The sequence below is a fragment of the Coturnix japonica genome, chromosome 2, assembly GCF_054131305.1.
Source record: "Coturnix japonica strain WE chromosome 2, WE-NBRP24, whole genome shotgun sequence".
NCBI lineage: Eukaryota > Metazoa > Chordata > Aves > Galliformes > Phasianidae > Coturnix > Coturnix japonica.
Genome location: NC_140664.1, coordinates 65,129,777 through 65,157,773, shown reverse-complemented (window position 1 = coordinate 65,157,773; position 27,997 = coordinate 65,129,777). Strand labels below are relative to the sequence as shown.

Sequence of the window (27,997 nt, the reverse complement as noted above, 5' to 3'; positions counted from 1 at the left end):
TCCGCGTCGCCGCCGGAGGGAGGCGTGCACGGGGGGCGGTGGATGCGCGGGGCGTTGGGCGCGGCAGGGACTATGATGCCTGGGGAGACACAGCTGCCGCCAGCGGGGACTGCCGCCGCCGCCGTGCCATGCAAGAACTGCGGTGTTCTCCAGCAGGTAGCGGTGGTCCGCGGTCCGGGTAGCGCTGGAGCGCTTGGGCGGGGTTTTTGCTTAAGGACGCGGTGGTGGGAGTAGGCCGGGCCATTGTGGCGTGAGGAACGGTGGGTTCTGCATCCCTTCTCCTGGTGCAGCGTGAACTCGGATAGTGAATGTGGCATACGGGGTCTGGAAAGGTGGCAGCAGAGGCGAGCTTTAAATGGGCGAAACGCGGCATGTGTTTGGTAGAAAAATATTTCCTGTTGTTGCAGTTGAATTGCAGCTTGACTAGAGACGGCTAGTGAATTTCTAGTATCCTTATGAGGTTGCTTTGATGCAGCAGAAGAAAGATATTTGCCTTTGCAAGAACGTTATACTTTACGTTAACTTCTTTACAGTGAGGGTGACGGAGCACTGGAACAGGCTGCCCAGGGAGGTGGTGGAGTCTCCTTCTCTGGAGATATTCAAGACCCGCCTGGACGCCTACCTGTGTGACATGGTGTAGGGAGCCTGCTTTGGCAGGGGGGTTGGACTCGATGATCTCTAGAGGTCCCTTCCAACCCCTACAATTCTGTGATTCTGTGTTGTATAGTATGACTCTTTGAACGGTCTTTGTTTCCCCTTTAAGTGGGAGGAAGACGCTGCTGAGAGTTCATAGAGTGGGAAAGATCATCCAGGTGCACCTAGAATTGGTATCAATCATATATCTGGGATGTTTGTAGCCTGGAAAGAACTAGATATTGTTTATTCAAAATGCTCTTCCCAAGTTTAATTTGATTTTGAGAGATAAATTATGATGATTTTTCTACACATTCTACTGTGCAAAGTTTAAAGAACTTTTTTCCTTTTTATACATATTTTCATGTGGAGTCTGCATTCTTAATGCATATTTGTATGTGTGCTTTAATATTTTTTTTAGTAAGTAAGTAAGCTGTTTTATAAGACAAAATTTAAAAGGCAGATTCTTTTACAATGTAAAGTGTTCATAGATTAGGAGTCATTTACTGTGCATGGTACTGTTCTGGGAATGAAATATGTTTACCATCTTGATAACTCTTCCTTGCAGAACATAAATGAATATGTAGCTGCATTAGTTGCACTGAAGCAAAAAATGATTCATGGCGAGTAAGTACAATTGCACAAGTGTGCATCCTGTGTATATATAGTTGTTATTCTTAACTAACTAATAAACCAGATGTGATCTATGGGATATAGATGTTCATTTTCCAGGAAAACTTCATCCTAACATTGAGATATGAAATGCTACTGGAATTAAATACCAGAATATGTAGTGATGCTCCATACCATGGCCAGATATACTTGCTATATCTCCTAATTACAATGGTTTGTTTCTTATTATTGTTCTCCAGATACATGTCAATCAGGCTTTAGCTAATCTAATTTCCAGAAGACATTTAAGAGAGCCCTTGCCACTTTACTTTGAGACCCTCTTCTTCTAAACTCCTTACTCTCTCTGCTCCCATAGAGCACTTTTCCTGTGTCCAGACTTTGTGTCCTTCTCCTTCTTGCCTGTGTGCTCCTTTGCTATGTGAATTACCTCTGCTCTATCTACTTGCAACTCAGCCCCTTTATTTTTTTGGCTGACTTGATGGGTCTTTACTTGCTGCATGAGAAAGCAATGGTGGTCTCTTTGGAGTAACTGCCACTGTACTTCTCATTCTTGCCCTTTCTTCTCTCCATTCATAAAAAATGTTAAATTCGAAGAAAGGAGAAAATAGCTCTCTTGATGCTGTCCCTTGGTCCACTTTACATGCTCAAGATTTCTAGTATAATAATAATATAGAGATCAAATCCATAGAATCTTTTAGACTGTTTTTCTTCCATTTGTGTTCTTTCCTTGAAAGATATTGAGTTTGGAAACTAGGGCTTAATTTTGTGATAAACACACAGATGCACACACATTGCTTACTCAAATTGGTTGTTTTCTGTTTTTTATAAAAGCTGCAAAGAGTTAATTACTGTAAGTTTATGTAACTATTAATTTAGTTGTATTTTCTTTTCATTTTCTGGACGTCTGATTTGAAATTTGAATGGCTTAATGAAACCAGAGAGTAATATTGAATTCTATCTGAAAATGGAAACTAAGCATCTGTTTTCTGTACTTGTCTATGAAGCGAAAGGGAAAGTATCTTAGGATGTATTGTTAAAATCAGTTTAGAAAATGAATAGTGTAATTGGCTTTTATGAATAATTTTTTTTTATCTTTTTCTTGCAGCCATTTGCTGACGGAGTATCAACAGAAATGCACTGATATCCTTTATTTTTCTATTAGCGTCCAGAGGTGGTATATTAACATTTCTCACAAGAGGGCCTGAGCCTTTTTATTTGAGGCTTAAGTGAAGAGAGCATGCCTTTCTGTAGTGAAGAGCAGATTTGATGGACTTAAAAAATGAATGGGGCTTCAAAACTATCCGTCTGTGTCTAATATACGTTTTAGCAGGAACTACTTCAAATCTGCATTGCTGAGAATTACTCATTTTTTTCAAAGAAAAGTTCTGCTTATTCACTTCAAACACATTGAAGTGAATTTTGATGTTAGACTTGGAAAATGAAGTGTTTGCTTGTTGGTTGGAAGTCATTAGATTTTGTTTTGCAAGTGGTGATTGGGCTGAAATATACTTCAGGATGTAGAATGAATTATCTTAAATGTCTACCTTAACAAGAGATTACAGCTTCAGTTTGCTGAAAGGTAAGCTTGATCTGATTAACTAGTTTTAAAAGTACCTGTACATTTTTGGAATTTTTTATAATTTAAATTATATTTCCTGTTTCAGGGAGATCTCTGCTCTACGTTGTCAAGTGGAGCAGATGCTACAGAAAATCCTGCCTCTGGAAAAGGGTCAGAAAGAATTGGGTTCCTTGAAAGCAGAGCTGGAAGAGAAAAAGGTGCACTTGTAAGGTTTAAATAACTTGCACTTAGTCTGTTGAAAGAAGCAAACATTTAATGCTTATGTTGGTGAGTCAAATTGCAATGAGTCCAGTTATTGCTACATTGCTGGGACAAGGAGCTCTGGTTTTAGGTGAAATCAAATAAATGGCTGCAAGTTTCAGGTAGGAACTACCTGAACTTTTGCTCTATTATTATTATTTTTTTAAATCATATTATTTGGTTATTATTTAGGAAAGGTGGAGTTATATTTAGATTCCTTTGCTTTTCTGTTCTAAGTTGGATTACTAGATTACTGACTTCTTAAACTGTACTATTAAAAAGATGCAAAGAATCTGTCTGAACTAATTAGTATTTTGTTTGTTTGTTTGTTTTACAATTTTGAATGTATGGTTCTACATTATTAGCTACTTGGGTTTATTCCTGACTTCTTTCCTGCCTCTTACCTAATTATTCTGCAGAAGAAAATTTAACTGTTCAAATCCTCAAAGTACACTTATTTACTAGACATTAGCTATTATTTCTGCCAGAAAACAAGCAAACAAAAGAAGAACACCTCAGAGCTCTAGGGTTTGTTTGGGGTTTGTTTGGGGTTTTTGTTTTTGCCTGTAGGGAAATAACATTTTTTGTGTCACTGTATGTAGTTTTTCTTCTGTGTTAGATCCACATTTAATCTTTGTCTTCTCTCAGCAAGCCTTAATAGAATCATGGAATGGTTTGGGTTGGAAGGGAACTTAAAGATCGTATTTCCAACACCCCTGCTATAGGCAGGGACACCTCCCTCTAGACCAGGTTGCTCAAAGCCCAGTCCAGCTTGGCTTCAGGTGCTTCCAAGAAGGGGACATTCACAGCCTCTCCGGGCAACCTGTTACAGTGTCTCACCACTGTATCAGTGAAGAATTTCTTCCTAATATCTAGTCTAAATCTACCCTCCTCCAGTTTAAAACAATTTTCCCTCATCATGTCACTGCCAGCCCTCCCCAGCTTTCTTGTAGGCTCCCATCAGGTACTGGAAGGCCACTGAAAGGTCTCCCTGGAACTTTCTCTTCTCCAGGCTGAACAGTCCCAACTCTCTCAGCCTGTCCTTGTAGGGAGTTGCTCTAGCCCTCTGGTCATCCTTGTGACCATCCTCTGGACCTGCTCCAACAATTCCATGTCCTTCTTATGTCAGGAGATCCAAACTGGACACAGTACTCCAGGTGGGGACTCACAAGAGCAGAGGGGCAAAATCACCTCTTATGAGCTGCTGGTTTGATTACTCTGATGCAATCCAGGATATGGTGGACCTTCTGGGCTGCAGGTGTACATTGCTGGCTCACGGTGAATCTTCCATCAACCGACACTCCCACATCCTTCTCTGCAGGGTTGCTCTCAAGCCATTCTCTGCCCAACCTGTATCTGTGCTTGAAATTGCCCCAGCGCAGGTGGAGGACCTTGCACTTGGCCTTGTTGAATTTCATGAGGTTGGTATGGGCCCACCTCTCAAGCCTGTCCAGATCCCTCTGGTGTGTCAACTGCACCACTCTGTTGTTGTCCACAAACTTGCTGAGGGTGCACTTGATCCCACTGTCCATGTTGTCTACAAAAATATTAAAAAACACCAGTCCCAACACCAATCCCTGAGGAAAACCACTCATCACTGGTCTCCACTTGGACACTGAACTGTTGACTGCAACTCTCTGAGTGTGACCACCCAGCCAGTTCCTTATCCAGTGGGCGGTCCATCCATCAAATCCATTTTTCTCCAATATGACAACCAGGATGTCATGTGGGACAGCATGAAATGCTTTGCACAAGTCCAGGGAGATTACATCAGTTGCTCTTTATCCATTGACACCGTAACTTCATCATAAAAGGCCATTCAGTTTGTCAGGCATGACTTCCCCTTGGGTTGATTACTATGTTGAGTACCACCAAGCACCTAATCTTTTATTTTCCCCATGTCTCAGAAAGGCCTTCAGGGGGATCTGCTCCATGATCTCGTGCACAAGAAGGACTTGTGCACCTTCAGGTTCCTTAGATGGTTTCACACCTGATCTTCTTTTACAGCAAGGCAGGTCTTCGTTCTCTTAAGTTCTTAACTTTGCTTTCCGCAATTTGGGTGGTGTGGCTAGAGCCCTTGCCAGTGAAGACTGAAGCAAACAAATCATTGAGCACCTCAGCTTCCTCTGTATCCCTTGAGACCAGGTCTCCAGTTTCCTTCCCGAAAGGGCACACATCCTTCCTGACCTTTTTAACAACTGATATACCTTTATGTCCCTGGCTAGATTTAATTCTGTCTAGATTTTAGCTTTTCTAACCAGATCTCTGGCTGCCTGGTCAACTTCTCTGTAGTCTTCCCAGGTAACCCGTTCCTGCTTCCACCAGCCTCTCCTTGTTGATGAGGATGAAGTCCAGCATAGCACCTTTTCTTGTGAGTTCCTGTACCACTTGGAAGAGGAAGTTATCATCAATATATTCCAGGAACCTTTTCAGTTTCTGGTGCCCTGTTGCATTGTCCCTCCAACAGACATCAGGGTGGTTGAAGTTCGTTCTGAGGACCATGTTTTATGAATTTGAAGCTGCTCCTATGTGTTCATAAAGGGCCTCGTGCACTTGGTCTTCCTGATCAAGCAGCCCATAGCAGACCCCCACTATGATATCTCCTTCCCCTGCTTTCCCTTTAACCCAATCCTATAAGCTCTCTGCCAGCTCCTCATCTATCCCCCGGTGGAGCTCCAGGTGGTCATTGATGTAGAGGGCGATACCCTCTCCTCTGCTTTCTTTGCTAAAGAGTTTATAATTCATCTATTCCTATGGTCCTGTCATGAGAGTCATTTCACTACATTTCAGTGATGCTAGTGACATCATAGCCTGGTAGGTGTGCACGTGCCTTTAACTCCTCCAGCATGTTCCCTGTGCTCAAGTGCCTTGTGCACCATAGCTGATTTCCTGATTGCTTTTCCTGAGCAAATGCCAGGTTATGTGTATGGTGTATATTAGCTTTGCTTTCAACTGCAGCTTTGAGTTCCTATCCAGATAAGGTGTTGGATATGTATGCTCAGAAGATAGATTCACTTTTTGTTATAGCTTTTACTCTTTAAGTGCATGGGAGAACTTTCAGTGGGCTTCTTATTGAATGTACTTTTTTGGCTGTGCAACAGTTCTCACTAGAATAGCTAAAATGTCTGCTATGTTTTTACTTTTATTTTTTTCCCCACATCCCCACCCTCCCCCCACCCAGGAAGAACATGCTTTAATAAAGTTTTTTTTTCCACAGAGTTCTCTCAAGATTTATCAGGAGAGCCAACTGGAATGTGTTAGAATTAAAGAAGAAATAGTTAAGAGTGATGCTGCGTAAGTGATATTTTTGGGTTTTTTTTTTTCACCTTTCTTTTCCACTTATTCTTCCAGATCTTGATCTTGTACCTTACCTGGTTACCTTTTTCTTTTTGCTAACATGTTAATGCTTGTAGTTTAGTAGAACAGGGAGTTGATGGGAGAGTTGTCTTAAACTGTATAGCAGACTCTCTAGAAAGTAATATTAGGGGAATAAAGAGACCACACAATAGATTTTATGTCTCTCAGAGAGATACTGAAGGGATTGGGAGCAGAGGTACTGTTCTCTATCTTCTGATTTGGAGACTGGGACCCAGGAGGGAGAGAGAGAGATAGGTTGGATGAATGACTGGCTGCGTGGATGATGTTGCTCTCAGGGTTTTGGGTTCTATGATGTTGAATGTAGCTTTGAGAGACCAGTCTGTCAATGTCAGATGAATTGCAAGTGACCAAGTGTGGCAAGAGTATTCTGGGCAGCGAGCTGCCTGAACTTGATAGCAGAGCTTTGAAATTAATTCAGGAAAGGAAGGGTTTATATTTTTTGAATGACAGAGAACAGCCAGGGAACACTGTTGCTCTAGGAAGCAGCAGAGAAAAACCTCAGGATTGTTCCAAGTGAATGTTGGAGGGCTACTCTGAGAAAGTTATGCAGCTGATAGCCCAGCTGTAGTGCCTCTACACCAATGTGTATAGTGTGGGAGACAAGTTGGAGGATTTGAATATCATGGTGCAGTTAGAAAACTATGATCTTGATGCTATAATGGGAATATGGTGGGATAAATGGCACAAGTGAATCACTGCAGTTGAGGACTACAAGTTTTCTGGATGAGATAGGCAGGGCAGGAGGGGGAGTGGTGTTGCTCTCTATATTAAGAAAGAGATGGATTGTAAAGTGTTGCTTGAGCAACAGCCACAAAGAAGCTAAGAGCTTGTAGCTGACAGTTAAGAACTGGACCAACAAAAAGGATGTCTAGTAGATGGGGTCTTCTGCAGGCTGCCTGAACAAGGGGAGTCTGTTGATCAGGACTTTTTGTTTCTGTTACAAGAAGCATTGTACTTGCAGGTTCTCATCTCAGTGGGGTATTTCAACCACCTATATGTCTGCTGGGAGAGCAACACAGTAGGCTGTAAGCAATCCAGAAGAATTCTGGGTTGCACTGGGGAGAATTTCTATTTATTTATTTTTACTTTTTCTTAAGTATGTTACTACAGAGATGATACCAGTGTCACTGATAAACTCAGCTATGGTCTGCAGCGGATCTGTTTTGGAGCTGGTTGGAATTACTCTTTTCTCAAGGAGGCTACCCCACCCTGCTTCCAAAACCAAGACCCCACACAGCACCGTGTGCACAGAAGTGCAGAAAGCTGAAGCCAGTTTTCTTAGAATACTTTTGCTCAAAGCTTTAGCTGAATGTATATTTATATATATGGATTAGTGGACTGGCTCTCTTAAGTAAACTGTTGCTGTTACAGATATATCTGTTGATCTTGGAATGTCAGCAGCATGTCACTGATTGAAGCTTTCAAATTCAGGGACACAGGCCTGAAGTCTATGAAGTAGGTTTTTTCTGAAATGTATGGGTTTATTTTCTGGTGATTTTTCATGCAGTGTAGTTGTATACAAAAAGTATGTATCAATGCCTTCTTTTTAACAGGAGAAAGAAACTGGAAGCAAAAGTGAAGAAACTTGAAGGTAACTTTTTATGCTGTGTTACCAGTGCTGTTGTCGTATTGTCTTTTAATTCTTTTTGGTTCCCAAAGAGGTAATTGGAAAAGTTAAAGAAAAACACTCTAATTCTAAAGTCCCAGAAAGCAAGGCAAGTGTGATGCTTAGTCTCTGAATTACATCTGTCATTCTGCAGGATGTTTTCAGTAGGGTATTGTAGGCTTGTGACCTAGACTAAGTTAGAAGGGAACTTGAAAACATCAAAGAATGGAGGTTGACCAGCCTGTCCAGGTAATCTGATCCACTACCTGACAGCCCTCATGGTGAAAAATCTTTTTCTTTATTCAGTTAGAGTCACTTATTTCCTTCCACTGTGCGCCACCTAATTGAGTGGTTCATTGTCACTCATAGATAGAGTCAACATTGAGAGTTACAGCATTGTTATCTACATCTGTCTGCACTATCTGTGGTAATGCTTATCTACATTTTTCTAATGCAGTTGGCTACAGTGTTACCACCATTAAGCCAGAACCTCTGTTCTAAATTACAGAAAGAAGCAGATGAAAAGGCACTCACTTCATTCTTAATTTTTTTCCCTTTAATATTAAATGTGCAGACAAAACGTACATGAATTGTACATTAAGTTTGAAGTATTAATGTGCTAAAATGTAACTTGGGTAGATTTTTATTTCGCACTGTCCGTTTTTTCTCATAATGTGATTTACAAATTGGTAACTTGTATAAATTTAATTAGTTAACTCTTCTGCTTTTATATATAACTTGAATTTTGATTCTTTTTTTTTTGTTTGTTTGTTTTTTTTTTTTGAAGAGGCTGCAACAAAGCATTCACAAGACTTTAAACAACTGAAAATTGAGAAGAAAAAACTTGAAAAAGAGTTAAAGAAAGCACAGGTAATACTTTGCTGTTTTGTCAATCCAATCTTTTGAGTTTTCTTTGAAAAATATAAGGAAATTGTTAATAATACAGACATTGAAATAATGTAATAACACGTGGAGATAATGAGCGAATAAACAGCAGTTTTAAGAGATTGTAAATGTTCAAAATGAAGTATGACGTTTGAAATGTAGATTTAGATTTCAGTCTAATTTAGAGCTAGTCTCCAAAGCCAGTATATTACATGAATAATTAATACTGTTCAATTTTTACAGGGAAAACTGGATGGTGTACTTAAAGAGAAGTGCAGGAAGGGTATGTATTCAGCTTTTATGACCTTCAGATTTGTGTGGTAATGTTTCATCTGAATTCCTTTTTTTCCCCACTTCTCAACAGTTAAACATGCAGAGACCCAGAGTTCAAATGAAGGCTTTGCAACAGATATAGACAAAGGTAAGGTTTCTGCAAGATATTTCTCTGTGCATACCCAACCATTATGAATATTATGTCTTATAGACATTTGTTTATTTTCCTTCCTGAATTTACTTTATTATTTTTTTAAAGAGCATTTGGACTTCTTGGGGTGGCACATTGTTAAGAGAATGGCAGAGCTAGTCTAAGAGCAGAGTTGTTGATTGATAGAAATATGTTATATTGATGAGGGGAATAATGTAGTAGATGGCTAGACTACCTTCGGTTTTGCAATAAGGAAGATACTTGATTTGTTAAAATGACTACATCTGCTCCATGTGTAGTGTGTGGCAGATTGATTTGCAATTATAAAACAAGCAATTATAAAACAAAGCAAACAGTAAGAAAAATAGAAACAATTCCGTTATTTTTGAAAACCATCCAGATAATAATGGAAGAATGCTAAGCAAAGGAGACAAGATAGGAGTGCAATCTGTAACTATGTGAGGCTGTCTGCTAAATTAAAGTAGAAGTCCCCAATAAACAGTTGTCTTATGATATGCTTTGTGATTTTCTTTTTTTCTAATAACCTAAAGTATTTCCTATAAATTATCTAAACCTAACTTCAAAATGAAGCTAACACATTCAAAACTTCCTCTAAAGTACTGAGATAAGAGGCTTAACTTGTATTTTTTCACTTCTAAAAACACTAGTATTGATTTTTTAAATTAAAACAAATTTTTAAAAAATTGTTTAGAATATTTTGAAAGCAATTTTCAGGCAAAAAAATAACTTCTATTTTCTGTTTCTTGTTTTGCAGTACTTGTATATGAAATTTGGTGGCAAAATCAAACTATTATGAAAAAGATAGACATTGTCAGAGCTTGTAGGTCTTGGTAGGATTTTGTTGCCTCTTGGATTGTAATAAATTAGGATCCAATCCTATAGTTTAATTTTTAATTGCCCAGTTTTCTTCAAGTTCTTGTGTATTTTGTTATAGAGATGTCTGTTTCATGTAAGAACAGAAAAACAAATTCTTGGTTCTCCAAGCAATTTTTCCTCACTTTACAAAAATGTTTCATTTAACAGGAAAAATAAAGTTCTTGTTGGAAGAACTCTGGACGTGCATTGACAGTGCAAAAGAGAAAGGAGAGAAGCAGGAAAATGATCCCATCTTGGGTGAGATGGCCTACAAAGCCTTGAAATTCTCTTGAAGCTGTCATTTTATTTTTTTTTTAATTAGTAAAAATATATTTGTAACTTTTTAATTCAGTTTCTTCTCAGGACAAGGCACGGCTTGGGAAAAGAACACCGTGTGTTACAGAAGGTAGGTTCTAGTAAATGTGAATATATTAATATACAAGTGTGTTGATTGTAGCCATACTGGAACATCATCAGATTGGGTACTACTTGTATAACTCTTTTTGGTTAGACTAAAATACTTTACTTTGAGATTGCTCGATCAAGTACATGTGATTAGAATATTTGAAAACCATTGCCAATTTTGATTTGAACAGCCAAGTGGGCTAAAATGCTCCTGTACACAGAAACTGACTTTTAATCTGCTGCTACAGTTCAGAAATAAAATTCTTAGAATTAGTCAAAGCAGCTGATAATAGATTTAGTCAAAACACACCTCTCATATTCCTACCTTAATATTATATTAATATAAGCTATGTAGAATATAGTGCACTGTGTAATGTATAATGCAAAAATTCATATGAAAGCACTTAGGAAGAGTCAGTGTATCAAAATGTGCTTAAAGGTTGTTGAGAGACAGACCTCTAGGGGACCATTTTCACCTATGGAATTGAGTTAGTACTTTCATATCTGGTACTACCAGTTGTGCTGCTTGACAAGTATCACTGTAAGATCTAGCAGTGGAGAAACAGCTGCAGCAATAATGAAGCACAGCATTATTTCTTACTTTTCTAGATGGAGAAAAATCTGTTCAAAACCATTTTGTGCATGTGTTGTGTAGTGGGTGAATGTACAGGGAACAGGCTTTATCTTTTATCTGCGTACATAAAAAATCGGTTAGTGTGTAATAATAAAGTACGTGGTTTGAAAAGGAACAAAACAAATGTATAATGGAGAGAACCACTGAGAGCATGTGTGCATTCTTGCTTGCTGCTAGAATAACTTCATAAACTGGTGTAGCTATCTTTATCTTGGAAGAGTTCTTACCCTCTCAATATCTTTTTGAGTGTTACAAACTCATTTTTGCATAGGTCTGTTTCCAAAAAAAAAAACAAAAATAAAACTAACCGCCTCCCTTCTAGGAAGGTTTTCTTTAAGGGTTCAGTTTAAACTAAGTCACATCATTAAACACAGAATCTTATACAAATAGACTGAAAACAGAAATTTTAAGAATGAATACTTTAAAAACTTGTATTAAATCATAAAGCTAGGTGTGTGGTAAGAATTCTGTTTATAGCAGTATATAATTGACCTACACATTATGCTTTAAATATGAAAGTGCAGCTTCCAGCTTAAAGCTGCAGACTGCTTTAAGCAGAAAGTTAGAGCTTGAATGGGGAATGTTACTGCATGCTTATCTTGCTTTTCTGGAAGATCAGTTATTGGACTAAAACTGGAAATAAATTGTTGGACTGTATGGACCTTCACTGCAACACACATATAGCCATTTCTAGTAGGAAAACATGGAGAAAATAGTCTTAATGATCAAAGTCAGAAAGTGTTTTTTGGGTTTGTGCATACATATAGCCTATTCATGAGAAAAGGGCTATTAGTGAATAGTAAAATGTGATCTCATGGAAACATGAGAATAACAACATGTGAAAAATATTTCTGGAAATCGTCTTAAGTGTTTCTTTTTACTCATCTATAAGAGTATCACTTGAAAAGACGTTAATGCAGTCTTATTGTATTAACTGTATAAAAAATGGGAAAGAAATATGTCATAATTTCTTAACAATGTTTTTGTCTCTTAGAAACAGCGCAGACCCGCCGAAAAATTGGGAAGCGTGATGGCAAAACACTGCCTTCAATAGGAAGTGCTGGAAAGCAAAACTCTGTAACAGCTCTGCAATTTCAAATGAATACTGAGCTTCTTGGAAGTGACTGTCTCAAGAACAAGGCTACTGAAAATTATTTGCAAGGCTGCGAGGATAATGCTATAGATGCAATAGTACAGAGGGATAGAACACACAGTAGTTCAGCCTTTTCTGATCAAGAGCAAAAGGGCCAAGGTGGGAATGTGATCGATATATTGAACTGGGTCAGGCCTCTCCCTGCTCTACTTTCTCCAGTACGGCTTTCACCAGTAGCTACACAAGTAAGTTCAAGGGTATGTCTGGCAACTCAGCATTAACTTGGTCATATAATTAAAACAGAAATAACAAGTTGATATTCTTGGGCTTTTTGGAGTACTAGTATTGCTTACTCCTACGCTAAAATGATTTCTGAGTGTTTGGATTTGTATGTGTATTCTTTCACATTCTAGCGTACTGCTTGTAGAAGGCTGCAAAAGGCAATTTTCTGAAGTATATTTAAGTGAAGTTGGCCATGTCTTACTCAAATTGTTATTTTAAATTTTTTTAAGTTAATTGTTATATTTTAATAATTATTTTTAAGTAATCTTGGAATTGAATTTGGTAAGCAACAAAGTATACATTTTCACAAATATGCTTTAATATTTTCATTTTCACAAATATGCTTATTGTGAAGAACAGTGATGTAGAAAGATGTAATTCTGCTGGTCAGCCTAATCTCTCAAAACCACTGCATGGTAGTGTGTTTGCTTAGAAAAGCAGAGCTCTTAAAAATGAAAACTAACTTTGTATTTTTCATTAAAGGATGTATTGTTCGGAGAACTCACGGATTCTAGTGATGAAGAAGTTGATTGCACTGCTTCTGCATTGGAGTGCATTTTACAAGAAGACCAAGTTCAGCCTCAAAATTGTTGTAATTTATTCAAACCAAATGAGGAGTATAACAAATGGAACAAACCACATGGACATAGTCTTGATGCAGAAATTTCACATAACTCAAGTGGAACAGAAAAGATTGTTCATATTGGCCCAGAGACATTTATCAAAGAGGAGAGAAATACAAAACAATGTGAAGTTGAAACTTCAATTACAAATATAGAATCTAACAGAGACTATTTGGAGGAGAATTCTGAGAATGTAGAAACTACGAAGGGAGATCTAATGGAAGCAACAGCATGTGAATTAGAAACCAAAGAGGAATGGAAAGGAGATATCAAGGAGATAAATGATGAAGAAAGAGCCTCTTCATTGCATTCTATGCTACACAGTTTCGACATTCAAAATCAAATAGAAAGATGTAGTGAGTTTGAGCAAACAGAGGAGAAGGCAATCTTAGTCAGAACTAGTGCTTATGAGGGTACACATGAAAAGTATGGGGAGTTAATGAAAGTGGAACATGAAAGAGAAATTCCCAAGGCAGTATCCATTCCCCAAAATGTTACTCATTTGCCTCCTGAGCAGTACCTACAAAGAAAAGATTCTGAGGGGAAATCTGGTATGTTGTTAGAGAGTGATGTGGTTGAAAATGAATGCAAGGATGCAATGAAGTTAACTAATATGGCAGTTAATGTCGAGGAAAATATCAAAGAAGTGGTATCTGGAGAGGAAGCAACAGCTGCAGTACAGATGCAAGGGCTCTGTGCAGAGCCTAACAATGAGAGAGAGCTCTCTAAAAACATACTGTACAATTTCAGTAGCTCTGAATCTTCCTGTAAAGACAAGTGTCCTGAAAACCTAATAGTACAGTGTGATGGTGAGGGAATAGTTATGGAGACTGATGAATGCACTGAATCTACTGAGATTTCTGTTTGCTCTCAGTGCTTTGAAATAAGACATGACAGTGCAAAGATAATGGAGGGAAAATGTACACATACACTAAAGTGTGAAATAGTCAGAAAATGTGAACTGGAGACAGATCAGGTCTCTCAGTGTTACTTACCTGTGTCTGCTGTTGAAGGAATAGAACATGCGCTGTGTACGGATGATACAGACAAAAAAGTATGTGTGGTGGGAAATGCTTCATCAGCCTTTCCAGATGATGATGGACAGCTCAGAATTCAAGACATAAATATAACCAAACCCAAATCTGCTGAACCAACTACGAAATTGAACAAAGAAAGTGTTCTTGAAATAGCTGAATCATCAGGCCTACTTCATAGTGCACAAAATGGAAAACTACTATATGAAAAGGGAAGAGAAGATTTAAAAGGTGAAAATCATCAGGAAGAAAGTTACAGTAATTTTTTCCAAGGGAAGTCAGATTTTGAAAGTATACCTGAGGTACCAAAGGTGGCATGCATTACTGATGCAGAAAGCAGCGTAGTGAAGTATGAATCACCTGTGATGGATTTTACAGAAAGAAATGGTGAAATTAAACAGCCTGAAAATCTGTGTAGTACCTTAGAATATGGGTTGTCTACAACTCAGAACTTCAGAGCGATTGAATCTCAAGGGACTGAATTCAAAGTTAATCGAGATTTTACAGGGGAAAGCAGTGAACTGTTAGAAGAAGAGGATACCATCCAGTCTGTCTTAGTAGAAAGCAATCTTAGTTCTCAAACACAATTTGGAAAACCTCAGAATCAGGTCTTGGTAACTACAAATACTAAATGTGATGAAACAAAAGCAGAATTCAGCAGGCAAAGCAAGGAATTGATTGAGGCTTGTCCCAGTTCATGTGAGGAGGAGAAGAATGTTGTGAAGAAAAATAGTGTTTCAGAGATTGTTGAACAGCCTTCTCCAGAAATGGATTTTAATAGTGGCTTTGCTCTGTGTTCTCAAATGGACTTAAAGACAGACTGTATAAATTCAAAAGAAACAGGTTCCCCTGTTCAAGCGGGAAATGGCTTGGAATCTGCAGTGCCTAGTGATCTAAATTTCAGTCTTCAGAAAGTTGTTGGAGTTGTTGAAACAGATTTAACAGAAAATTCTGATGTTTCCTCTACATGGGAAAAAAAAGGAGATAAAAATTGCATTGTGAGCAGTGCATTTAATTGTTCTTTAGAAGGTTTTAAGAAAGATGCTGAGATAATATCTACTAAAAAGGTTAACATATGCAAAGAACTAGACTCCTGCTCTGAGAAGTACATGCACAAAAATGAAGGGGAAGTTCCAGGAGAGAAGGAGCTGCCAGTAGATAAAGAACCTGAGACATCTGTTGAATTACAAATCCTGCATGCAGGCTCTCATGAAAAGAATACTTTAACCTTTCAAAACAGTATTTGTCAAGAATCAGAATGCAAGATTTCTACACAGGAGGCTAGGACAGATTCTTCTAGAACTTGTTCATTAACAGCTGGGAGGAAAAGTGAAGGGTTGAATTGTTTTGAGGCATCTGAAGAAAATAGCATTAAAAGTTCTAAAAATGCTTTTGATATTGCAGAGCAGAGTAATGAATCTAAGGAGAAGGACTGTCCTCTACAAAGCGTCAGATGTGTGAAATGTTCTGAATACATGTTCAGAAAGGAACTGAGAGCATCAACAAGAATTGTAGTGGATGCTCTGAAAGCTGGTGCAGTTGTTGATGCTGATGACCAACCGCATGAATTTCATTCAACAGTGCACTCAGGAAATACAGCGACAGACAGTTGTCTAAAACCAGATGCAGTAATGGATATGGATATACACTGTGAAATAGGCTCCTCTCCAAATGCGGCAAGTGAGAAGACAGTTGTGGTTGAGGAGGGTTATCCTAAAGACTATTCTGAATTGAAAAGAGGTTGTACATTAGTTGCCTCTGAAAATACTGATGGTGCTAGTGAATTCAGGGTGGATAACAGCATAACTGGGCGGATGAGTGACAGTAGGGAAGATCTGTTAAAAACTGAGGCATTCAAAGGAAGCCCTGTGATGCTGAGTGCTTCAAAAAGTAGACTACCACTACGCCAGATGTTAACCACATTCTCAGAAGCTTACAGAATAGCTGTAAAACACAATAAATTAGATACAAGAATGTTAGAACTTGGCAGTTTCGTAGAAGAAAATTATTCTAAGAAGTTTGAGTCAGATGTGCAAAGATTACCACACAGTGTTGATATGGACATTTCAATTTTTGAAGAATATAATCAAAATTGCTCTGCTTGCAACTCAGGAGAAAATAACACTAATGTAATGTTAGATGGGTTACACCGCTCTTGTTGTTTTAGTGGTACAGCTTGGAAGGACTTTCTGGATAGTGGTAGAAAAAACCTTATTGTTAAGTATTTTGCAAATCCAGCCCTATCTGACATAAACTGTAATTCTCAAATGGTTAGTCAGGCTTCTAAGCCACAAAAGATGGTATTTGAGGACTCACGTATGCTGGAGTCAGAGTCTAGTGTGGATGTTGCTCTTAAAAAGACCAATAAATTGAATTGCAAAGGGCAAGAACAATCTGAAGTCTTGAGTGTTTCAACCAAGACAGCTGTCCAAGTAATGCATGGCAGGCTATCAAAAAAACTGTTTCAAGGTAAAAGAAAAACAAGCGCTCTTGAAGCTAAAGTAACAGAGCCAGTTGTTGCAAATGCTGACACTTCTATGCCTGCAAAATGTTCATCTGAGACGATAAATAAAATCAGGCAAGAGCTGGGTCCTCCTCTGCCCCCCCTCCTACTGCCTTTGATTGCTACGCCTCCAAGAGCTACTGCACATTCTATGGGCTCAGTAATGTCTTCAGCTGATCGATCCTCTTTGCTTTCCCCTCTTGATGAACTGATATCACCACTACATGAATCCCCTGTACCTCCTCTGATGTCTCCCTTGACAGATACACCAACAGTCAAATCTGCCCTTTTGTTTTCCTCTCCATCACCTTCAGAAATGACAGTAGGTAAAAGGATTCTCTCCTCACCTTTGCAGTTTTGTACTTCCATTCCAAAGCATGCACTTCCTGTCCCCGGAAGACTTCCTCTGTGTGCGGCTGATGGTGCTGCTGCTGGTGCTCCTCAGGAGAACTCTGTGAAAATATTGGACACTATGTATCCAGAGCTATCTGCAAGGGCAAGGACACTAAACATTCTAAAAGGCAATATTCAGCTTAATCTGTGTGCTCTTTCAGATAGCCACAGTTCCCCAGGACCTGTGGCTCAGATAGGTGGTTTCAAAACAATAGCATCTACATCGACTGCTTTTGTTAAAACTGGGAGCAATTTGAAATCTGATGGTAGCAAAGATCAGGACAAAAATGTGAAAAATCAGCAATTGATTTCAAGCTCATCGAGTCGTCTTGAAAAAAGGACGTTATTGCCAGTACCTATGCCTAAAAGTGCAAAGAGGCTGAGGTTAGATAGTGAACCACCAAAACTGGAGCCCACTGATATTGCTACTAACAGAAATGGTCAAAATACGGTCTCTGAAGTAGAGGAGAATTTTGATGTTGAGAGCTGTGAAATCAGTGATTCAGCGCACAGTTGCAGTTTAGAAACATCTTTACCAGTAAAGGAGATCGTTGATCCTGGCTGCAAGAAAGTTGATTTGGCATTGAAGAAAATTGCTGAATCCTGCTTTGACTTATTACCAGTAATTGAAAGTAATTTGGGCAGTATCTCAAAGATTCCAATAATGAGAGATGAAGAGAAAGAAGTTGTCAATGAATTTGGTATAAAAAACAAGGTAAGTAGCATCATTCTGAGTTTTGTATTTTAGTAGTGGCTCCTATGCAAATGAAGGAGTATGTTGTAGTAAAGTTTTCCATTGTTCAGGCAATCTGTTGTGGGAAAGTGTAGTGCTGAAAGATAATCGTGCATGTAAACTTTTATAAGTTTTTCCGCTGAGAGTGTGGTAAGGTGCTGGGGTAAGCTGCCCAAAGAGGTAGTGATGTTTGGGCAGTTGTTTGTGGTAAGGTTGTTGAGGTTGATCCTTCCTGCCAATGTTCTGTTAAATTTTGTTGCTGTGTGACAGATGGCAGCAGAGGGGCAGTCTGACAAAATGATATCTGATGTAGAACTGCATATGAAGCAAAGATGTGTAATTGAATTACTCTATGTGGAAAAAATTGCACCCATTGGCTTTCACCAACGCTTACTGAACATTTATGGAGGCCAAGTAGTGGTGGATAGTGCCTTTCAGCAGTGGTGACAGCAATGTTCATCTCCACCAGTATGGGTCTTTATGAGGGCAGCATGCAGAGTCTTGTTCATTACTAGTGAAAATTCATAGCTAATGGTTGTGTCTATGGTGAAAAAAAATAGCACTTTGTAGCTGAGAATTTGCTCTGTCAAAGTGTTATTGTGCTCTTTGTATTTGTTGTAGTTTCCATGGAAATAAATAGAAGGCGTTACTTTCAGAGCAACCTACATAGGTGGATGCACATACATTGTAAACACCCACACAATATGGGTCCATTCTGTAATTAGCTTTATACATTTAGTCTGTCTAGTAGGTGGCTCATATTTCTCCCCTTTTGTGCCAGGCATCCTTAAACACATGGTCTTGTGCATGTTGACTTATAGAATGGCACAAAAGAATGCATATTGCTGCAGTAGCTAGACCAGGCCTATGACCGTACCAGAATCCGACCGTCAGATTCCCACATGGTTGGATTTTTGGTTTCTCCAGAAGCCACCATTCAGGCTTTTGATGTCTGTGGGTTCCCAACCTAAACTCAAGGCCTCTCCAGCACTGGTTCCTAAGCTTCTCAATTCTGTTTCATACTTTCAGCCCTCTAAACATCTTCTAGTAAGTCTTGCACGATCCAAATTTTCTTCTATTCTGCTCACTTTGTATTTCATATCCCTGTAGACAGTTAGACCTCACTCCCTACTTCCCTCAAGGGAACATCAGATGGTCTGTGGAGAACCTCTGTGCTTGAATAATCTGTTAAAACTTGCACCTGAACCATGGGCTGCTTGTCTTCTTGAGGCAGCTCTGGGAGCAGCCAAGTTAGGATGCTCCATTCACTCTCATTAAGTTACTGGGGTTTTTTGTTGCTCTCCTCACCTTTTGTTTATGGAAGATAAATTTTAGTCTACACAATATACACAAACAACTACAAATAATACACAAATAACTACATAACTCATTATTAAAGAAGAGTAGTCCCGTTCTGTACCCTTTAAAGGCATGCGTGTTCAGGGAAGTTTCTACTCACTTTTCTTCTTTCATTTGCTGGTTCCCTCTGATTTAATTATGTGTATTCTTATATATATGCAAACAATACTCTTACAGGTAGTTCTCTTGTCATACTGTTATAATGTTATTAAACATTCTCAAATGTAGTACAGTCTAATAACTATTTTTTATGCCTTATAGCATTTATCAGAGTCATTGCTGCATGTTATTCTCAATAACCTCAAGGCTCAGAAAACGGCCTCGAATTACAATTTCAATCAGGCTCTTTGTCGAGTTTATACTGGAATTTGTCGACAGCTGGGAGATTTGGAAAGAGCCCGCCTCTTCTGCTATAGCTTACTGAAAGAAGGTATAGTGTGTGTCTTGGTGGTCTTGTATTTTTGATGATGTGATGTGTCCATACTGTAGTGTTCCAGAATGATTATCTGTAAAAGCGAATATTAAAAAAAGAAAAATCCTTCTGTGGAAGCAGCGCTTTCTTCAGACCTTTCATCCACAGTATATGGATATAGACCATTCTAGCAGAAATTTACTCAGTTCCTCTACCTTTGTATCTCTGTGTCTCAGCTTGGTGCTCTTACTGATCGACTCATTTTTCAAATAAATACTTTGTGCTTTCATTTTTTGCCCTTCCATCTCCAAAATGATACTGTGATGCCAGGATGATTTTCTACTTTTTGCTTATTATTGTTTTTTACTGAATAAGTACTGATATCTAAAATTATTATTATTATTTTTTTAAATCAAAACATGCTTTGGCTTAAAACAGTATCAGGAGTTGGACAACAACACCTAGATAAAGCCAGTGCGTGTATGTTACATGCCCTCCTTAATGTTTTGCCATCATCTGTTGTCCTAAGTCTTGCTTAGTTGAGAGATTTTGATTGTTGTTTTTTGTTTTCCTGCATTTGTTTCCGTTACCTTGAGTGATAAAGTAACAAAGATAATTATATGTAAATAGTATCACTGTATTACCTGAAAACTGTATTAGCTCTGGAAGGGGTTTCACTTAACTTCAAAATTTGTGACCATCTGGAGATCTAAAACAGTCTATTGGTATCTGTGTGCCAAATTCAGATTAAAAAAAAAACAAAACACTGGGGTGTATTGCAAGGCTAAATGCTACAACTGTTGTTTTAAGATAAGGATTATGATTTTATTCTGTTCTTAAGTATTTTTCCTTTATTTTTCTTTTTTGTAACTTGTTTTCTTACCTACCTTTTCTTTATATCAACGTCAATCGTCATCCTTCTCTTTTTTCATTTTATTAGTTTTATTGCTCTACTGTGTCAAAAATGATTTGCATATACCTTTTCTTAGTCTAACAACAATTAACACTTCTCTTCTGCAGTATCTTGGTACTTTACCTTTTCGCAGGCCCTTACAAATTTCTTAAAGTTCACTTTTTTTTTTTCGGGGTGAGGAAGTAAGATCTGAACTTCGGTAGCTAAATGCAAACTCTGTTGAATGACTTTCTGTACTTTACTTAGAATTACATCAATTCCTATTGTGTATATTCTGTGTTTTTATTATTAATTTTGAATGTGAAGTGTTATTAAGCATATCTTGAGGTTTTTTTCATTAATTTCACATAATCGTAGGGATTGGAAGGGACCTCTTGAGATCATCAACCCTCCTGCTAAAGCAGGTTCCTTAGAGTGGGTTGCGCATGAAAGTGTCCAGGTGGGTTTTAATGATCTCCAGAGAAAGAGACCGACTCCACAGCCTGTCTGGGCAGCTTTCTGCTGTTCTCATTCACCTTGAATCTAAAGTTTTTCCTCGTGTTCATATGGAACCTCATGTGTTGCAGTTTGTGCCCACTGCCCTTTTCCTTATCATGGGGCACTACTGAAAAGAGCCTGGCCTTGCTCATCCATTAGATATTTATAAGCATTGATTAAGATCCCCTCTCAGTCTTCTCTTTTTCTAGGCTAAACAGTCACAGGTCTCCCAGCTTTTTCTCATAAAGCAGATGCTCCAGGCCCCTGGTCATCTTCCTAGTCCTCCACTGGACACTCTCTAGTAATTCCTTGTCTCACCTACCAGAGGCTCAGGGGAGATTCTGGGAAGCCCAGAACTGGGCACAGTACTTCACATGTGGTCTCACCAGGGCAGAGTAGAGAGGCAGGAGAACCTCCCTTGACTTGCTGGCCAAGCTCTTTTTAATGCATCCCAGGACATCACTGTCCTTCTCGGCTACAAAAGCACTCTGCTGAGTCTTGCTCAACCTGTTACCCACCAGGACACCTGGGTTTGCAGAACTCCTTTCCATCAAGTCAATCCCTAAATTATATTGATGCTTGCAGTTTTTGCTCACCCAGTGCAGGACTTGCTCTTTTTGAACCACATCAGATTCCTTTCCTCCCTGGTCTCTAGCCTGTCTAGGTCTCACTGCATGCCGGCATAGCATTCTTGTGTATCAGCTGCTCCTCCCAACTTTGAATCATTAGCAGACTTGCTGGGGATACACTATCCCTTCATCCATTGATGATGATGTTAGGCGAGACTAGACCCAGTACTGACTGCTTGAGGAACACAAGTAGCTACAGGCTTCCAACTAGAATGTGCTGCTGATCACAACCTTTTGAGCTATGCCGGTCAGCCAGTTCTCAGTCTACTTCACTGTCTAGTCATCTGTCCCCATTTTTCCTGTGCTTACCTCTGAGGATGTTACAGGAGACAGTGTCTTACTGACTCCTTACTGAAGTCAAGGTGGACAACATGAACTTCTCTGCACTCATCTACCCAGCTGGTCATGCCATCAAAAAAGGCTATCATGGTCATGATGAACCTATGTTGGCTACTCCTGATAATCTTTTCTCCCATGCTGTAGATGGCATCCAGAATTTATTTTGATTTGATTACCAATGCATTCATTTTGAGGTTTTTTCGTCAATATAATTTCATTTATTAGTTCTTGTCAGAAACTTGGCAATATGAGTGAACTATGTTTCTTTAACACATCTGTCAGTTTGACTATACATAGTCAATACTACCTTTTTAGACTTGCATTATTTCTTTACTTCCTTTCCATCCATTTTTGTTATGTTCTCATTTCAGCTATTCTGCAATAAATAACTTCCCTTTGCTGTTCTTATCATCTTTGTTTTTTCTTCTCCTTTTTTCTTTCTTGTGTTCTTGACTACCTGTGGCTTGATCAGTGATCTGAGTATCCATTTGTGATTGGAGCGTACTAGGCAGGATTCTGGAGTACATGTTCCAGTTTAACATCATCATAAAGGAATCCAGTTTCTGTGCTTCAAGACCACTCTACTTAGTGAATTAAACATCAGTAAGAAGAATAAAAGACAAAGCTTAAAAGACCAAAGATCTGTGGTCACTATTGTTACTCAGCCAAGTCTGGTGAAGCCATTGCTGGCCTACTGACTAAAACACTCTCTTTTTGGAAAGATTTAAAAAAACCAAACAATTACAGTGGTACAGGTGGCTTTTTTGTTTTATTCCCCCCTTCCCACCCCAATTTGAGGAAAGGTCTGAGGTGTGACAGTATGACTCCCTTTCATTGGACTGCAGCTGTTAAGTAACTTCTGCCTTTTTTCCTTCTTACATTGTTATAGAGTGTACTAGCTTTTAATGTCTGAGTATACTTTTAATTTGCTTTTTATAAATGTTGAAAACTTATGTTGTTCTCTGGTTTTTTTTTCTTCTTTTTAGACTTTCCAGATTCAGTGAAGTTGATTTTATTCATCACAAATATATGGCCTGACATATTTTCCTTCCAAGGTGCAATAAACAAAGCTATGCAATTAATTATCAGGCAGAATGCAAATGACAGCGTCCTGGCCTGTTTGAATGCCTATCTCAGCTGGGAGCAGGTAACTTTTTCACTAAGAGTATCAGTTTTCATCTGCTTTGTTCCCCAAGAAGCCTCTGGTAAAGGGTGTAAAGGTGCTCAGTGAATCTCCTACGGAGTTTGTAAACCACGTATGTATGGTCTCTCAAACCACTATGTATGGTGGTGTTGGTTTGATGATTGGACTTGATGATTTTAGAGGTCTTCTCCAACCTTCTGTAATTCTGTGATCTTAGTATTAAAATGACCGTATGTATGACAGAAAAGCTTGTATAGCATAGAGATTTTGTTCCCAGTTGAAGTACACCAATTTTAGTGACACTGCAGAACACTCTCATTTATATGATCTTATGCACCAAGAAATTAAGCAGCCAGTATGTTTGTGTTATGTGCCTGGATGTTTTGTCTTATTTCTTAAGGTTTTCAAAGGATGTTTGTCTTTAAATTTCCTTACCCTAGCTTTTTAATTAGCAGATCAATTTTACATGACATATTTTCAGTCATTATTACTTCAGATATTGAAAATACTTGCTTTGAAATTAAACCCCAATGAGTAATAATCAGTAACAAAATATATATATTTTTTCCTAAGCCTCAAAGTGAGATGGTGTAATCTTACACTGGGCAAGGCCTCTTCTCACCTTAAAGTGTTGTCAGGAGAAATAAAAATGTCCTAATTGTGGAAGCAGAGGGAAGAGTATGGTTTGTGGTCTTGTTTGTTTACTATGCTCTTACTGAAAGCATCAAGAAGAATACAGATAACTAGAAGATATTAGTTCGGTGTATTTTTGTTTGTGATGGTTTCTGTACATAGTCAGAATCTATTATTTGTAAAGAGTATGGTTCTGGATTTTAACTTTTCATGCATTAAGGTAATAAACTTCTGCAATTCCAGGGTTCATCTTTAGATGCTGGTAATATGGTCTCAAACCTGCTTTCAGAAATGCAGTCATGTCCAAAGGTAGAATTTCAGCTGAATTATAAGTATGGAGAAGATCTGAGTGAAGATGCTTGGCAGTACATATTTGCTATTGATCTACTTTGCTCTCACCTTAAATGGGATTGGACACATGACAACGTTATAAGGTATTGTGACAAGCAGTTTGTTGAAGTATTTTTACCTGTTGTTTTTTGTTGTTGTTGTTTGGTTGGTGGGTTTTTGTTCATTTTTGTTTTTTGGTTGTGTTTTTAACTTTTTTTTTTTCCTCCCCAAAACAAGCATTAAATCCTGTTTGTAACATATCACTTCAGTGATATAACAAACTTGTATAAAATCTTGACATTTGAAAATAGTGTGGTGTACAACTCATATATAAATACAGATGTAAAAAGTCAGTGCAGTAGCCTCATGACTTTATGTAGAGATGCAGAATGTTGCAAGGAAATAGTAGACAGGCAGAATTAATGCTCTGAACAAGAATGATTCCTTCAGGAAGTCAGCTTATATTGTTTGGGTTTAAAACTTTCTTTATACTGCCTTCCAGTACTTGAAGGGAGTATATAAACAGGAAAGGGATGTGACAGTTTATGTGTGTGGATAGTGATAGGACAAGGGGGAAATGTTTTTAAAATATGACAGGGGAGGTGTTTAATTTAGATATTAGAATCATAGAATCATCATGGTTGGAAAAGACTTCTGAGATCACCCAGTCCAACCATACATCAACAACATCACCAATGTTTCCCACTAAACCATGTCCCTCAGTACAACATCAAAACATTTCTTGTATGCAGCATAGTAGTGATGGTTTCGCTGCCTGTTTTTTCTGTTTGCTGCCTTGGTGTCTGTTTTACCTCTATCTTGCTCTTTCATGGGCACAGAGAAACATGCTTTGCAGGAGTGATGTTTCCCAGGAGCTGGGAAATAAAAGTGGTGCAGAATAAAGGTGTCTAGTGATGGGCTGTACTCTTCCCCTCACTCTACTTTCTAGGAAATTTTTCCACACAGGGGGTGGTGACACACTGGAACAGGTTGCTCAAGGAGGCTGTGGATGCCCCATCCCTGGAGGCATTCAAAGCCAGGCTGGACATGGCTCTGGGCAGCCTGGTCTGGTGGTTGGCGACCCTGCACATAGCAGGGGGTTGAGAGTGGTTGATCTTTGAGGTTCTTTTCAATCCAGGCCATTCTGTGATTCTATGAATTAAAGATATAAATGGAGTTAGGGAAATCCACAGTAAGCAAAAGAATCATTTGTTATTATATAAACATGACCCCCTCATGCAATATGAAATTTTCAAATTAATTCCTCTTTCACAGCAAAGTGCTTTGGCCTTCTATGGATAAATGGATAAAGAAGAGAAAAGACCATGAAACTGCACAATCTGTTCCTGATAGTATTGTAGCATTGACGCTCAGGCTAATTGGTAAGTAATCTAAATTTCTGTTTGAACTTATCTGCTTTTATCTTTGAACTTCTGCTTAATGTATGTCCTTGAAAAATGTCAGTTCAGCATGGAAAGTAATTTGAGGTATTTTTGCATTTTTCTGGATTTTTTTAAAATTTCCTTCAAAAGTTTTCATCTTAGGAGACAAGTTGTTACAATCCTATCTGGATATTTTCTATTTGTCAGCCTGTGAAAAGCATGTACTTTGGTTCTGAGAGATGTTACTACGATTTCATGATAGTAACTATCATATAAATACATGTTTTATGTATTTGAAATAAAAGCATATCCTTGGTAGCTATATGTTTTTATAACAAAGGATGCAAAGTAAGGCTTTACCACTTGCTAAGTTAAATTCCTTAATTTGCTCTCTGGATGGCACTCAGAGATGAACAGATGAACTTTGGTTTCCAGTAGATGTTTTTAGTTACATAATTTTTAACAGAAGTTGCATTTTTCAAGAGTTTTACTCTTTCCAACTGCATGAAAAATACCTTGGGATCTGTAGTCAGAAGAGGGTTAGGACAACTGCTGTTCCCAAGACAGATGCAAAATAACAAGAAGGTGGTTCTTGGTTTTTTATTTTGTTGGGTTTTTTTTGTTTTTTTTTTTTTTCAGGTCGATTGGGACAAATAGGTTTGAAGGAAGGATATCTTTCTGCTGTGAAGAATATTAGTTCTGTAATTGGACTGTTTGTACAGCATGCAAAAGAGGAAGGTAATGTCTGTTCAGAAGAACTTTAATATAAAATCTGCAAGAAACAGAATTGAGCACAAATTAGGACATTCATGTTAAACAGGCTGCTTGTACAGTTTTATGTTAGTAGGGTACAAACAGGTTTCAGTTAGAGTCTTCAGCTCTTCCAAAGATAATGAAGCCTGGCTATTAGTATTTTTTTCAGTCAGGGTGCTACTCAGAGGTATTTTCAGACAATTTGAAATTATGCTGTTTTACCCAACGTACCAGCTGCTTCAGAATACATTTTGATGCAAGCAAGAAAAGTTAGTTTGCTACCTGAGCAGCTCATACTATTCTAAATTCCAGACTGAGACAAAGCGAAGGCAGAAAGAGCATCAGAGATATGCACTACTGTTATTCTTGCTATTAAGTTCATTTTGCTGTGAAACATTCTGCTGTGAGGAAATTATTTGACCTACAGCTTCTCTCTTGAGTCTCGGCCTTTTCCACATAAGTGGATGGACACATCTGTAAGTGTCTTTTTCTGTCTCTGTGTAAATCTGTTTGTTTTCATACAGTTTGATCACCCTGAACTAGAGTACAATTACTGGATGCTCAAATCCTTTGTGTCCATTGAATACTAAAAACCCAGTGAATTCAGAGAACTGGAAAATGCAAGTATAAATTGAGATGCTAAGGAATTTTTGTGCAGGTCATCTTCTTGCTTTTTGCAGGCTGTAGATATCTCAACTGTTAATGTTTTTATTCCAGTTTTTGAACTAACAGTTTCCCTGCATATTCAAGTTTATAGAAGCTAATTTGTGTTGATTCTTTGCAGATGTTCCATGGGGCGTGCAGCTGGCAGCCATATATTCACTGTGTGACTTGGGTTCAAGCAATCCAGTGGGTATTGTTGGGGCCATCCATGCTTGGAGAGCAACAGTTCTTAACAGCGTCCCTTTCGCGGTCACAAGTGGCTTAGCTGAAGTCAATTCTTTGTGTAAAATGGACCTACACTAAAACAGTTAAATGGTCCTGTCTGAAGACATGAAGTGCCTTATTTTACAAAGCAGAAATTCGTTCCAGTTAAGAACAATACAAAGTGGTGTCTTCTTCTTAACAGAATGTCTGATCACACAAAGCAAACTCAACTGTTTTATTTGGCTTTTCTGCTTGAGGGATGAGTTTTAAAAGAAATAAAAAGGCCTGCATTCTCGAATAACTCATCAGTGATCTTGAACGCCAGTATGGTTTTGATTTCCAAGACACTTCTGATTTAATGTCAATAATAGTCGGTAGCTATTTCAATTTGGAGCATGGGCATTTCATTACAGCAGAAGATTGAGCTTGGCTGAAACTTGTCTCTATTGTTTTGTAGTATATTTGTAAAGAAGCAGTTCAGATATTCGAATTTTGGCCAGATTCTGCTTTATTTTCCTTGAGTAACTTCATCAACTTAATATTAAATGCTTGTGTAAAGGAGGTAGAACTTGTGTTATAGTCACTTATAGAGTAACAGAGGTATGAAATCTCTGAACTTGTATATATGGTATATTCTGATAATGTGTTTTTTACATTTGATATTGTTCCACTTGAGGAATTTTGTGAATGTAAATAGAAAGTTGGTTCAGAAGAAGTTTAAACTTCTAATGATAGCTTCACTACAGCCTGCATTTTTATATCTTCCATAATAAAAGGAGCAAACACTGTTACGTTCTTGTTGGTC

At 38.3% G+C, this 27,997-nt stretch overlaps 1 protein-coding gene across 3 annotated transcripts; it reads left to right on the top strand.

Annotated features, from left to right (window-relative positions):
* The first annotated feature begins 14 nt into the window (after positions 1 to 14).
* On the top strand, positions 15 to 27,983 carry ICE1 (interactor of little elongation complex ELL subunit 1). 3 transcript variants are annotated; one of them, XM_085540026.1, is made up of 20 exons: positions 15 to 156; positions 1,202 to 1,260; positions 2,372 to 2,407; positions 2,828 to 2,845; positions 2,931 to 3,042; positions 6,303 to 6,379; positions 8,017 to 8,054; positions 8,857 to 8,939; positions 9,198 to 9,237; positions 9,319 to 9,375; positions 10,423 to 10,512; positions 10,607 to 10,660; positions 12,288 to 12,631; positions 13,152 to 17,936; positions 19,575 to 19,743; positions 23,070 to 23,230; positions 24,104 to 24,294; positions 25,466 to 25,572; positions 26,212 to 26,310; positions 27,110 to 27,983. In XM_085540026.1, the coding sequence occupies exons 1-20, from the start codon at positions 43 to 45 to the stop codon at positions 27,289 to 27,291; spliced, it is 6,816 nt and encodes a 2,271-aa protein (XP_085396152.1). In that variant the 5' UTR covers positions 15 to 42; the 3' UTR covers positions 27,292 to 27,983. The 3 variants fall into 3 exon arrangements, with proteins under 3 accessions (XP_085396152.1, XP_085396153.1, XP_015710303.2); XM_085540027.1 differs by lacking the exon at positions 15 to 156 and adding an exon at positions 235 to 380; XM_015854817.2 differs by lacking the exons at positions 15 to 156; positions 1,202 to 1,260; positions 2,372 to 2,407; positions 2,828 to 2,845; positions 2,931 to 3,042 and adding an exon at positions 7,835 to 7,918.
* The last annotated feature ends 14 nt before the right edge of the window (positions 27,984 to 27,997 follow it).

What these genes read in the sequence shown, in the direction of transcription:
- ICE1 (XM_085540026.1), top strand. Translation starts at nt 43, where the DNA reads ATGCGCGGGGCGTTGGGCGCGGCAGGGACTATGATGCCTGGGGAGACA. An exon ending in TAAAGAGAAGTGCAGGAAGG is followed by an intron (nt 9,238 to 9,318) that starts GTATGTATTCAG and finishes ACTTCTCAACAG; the next exon opens with TTAAACATGCAGAGACCCAG. An exon ending in CCTATCTCAGCTGGGAGCAG is followed by an intron (nt 23,231 to 24,103) that starts GTAACTTTTTCA and finishes CTGCAATTCCAG; the next exon opens with GGTTCATCTTTAGATGCTGG.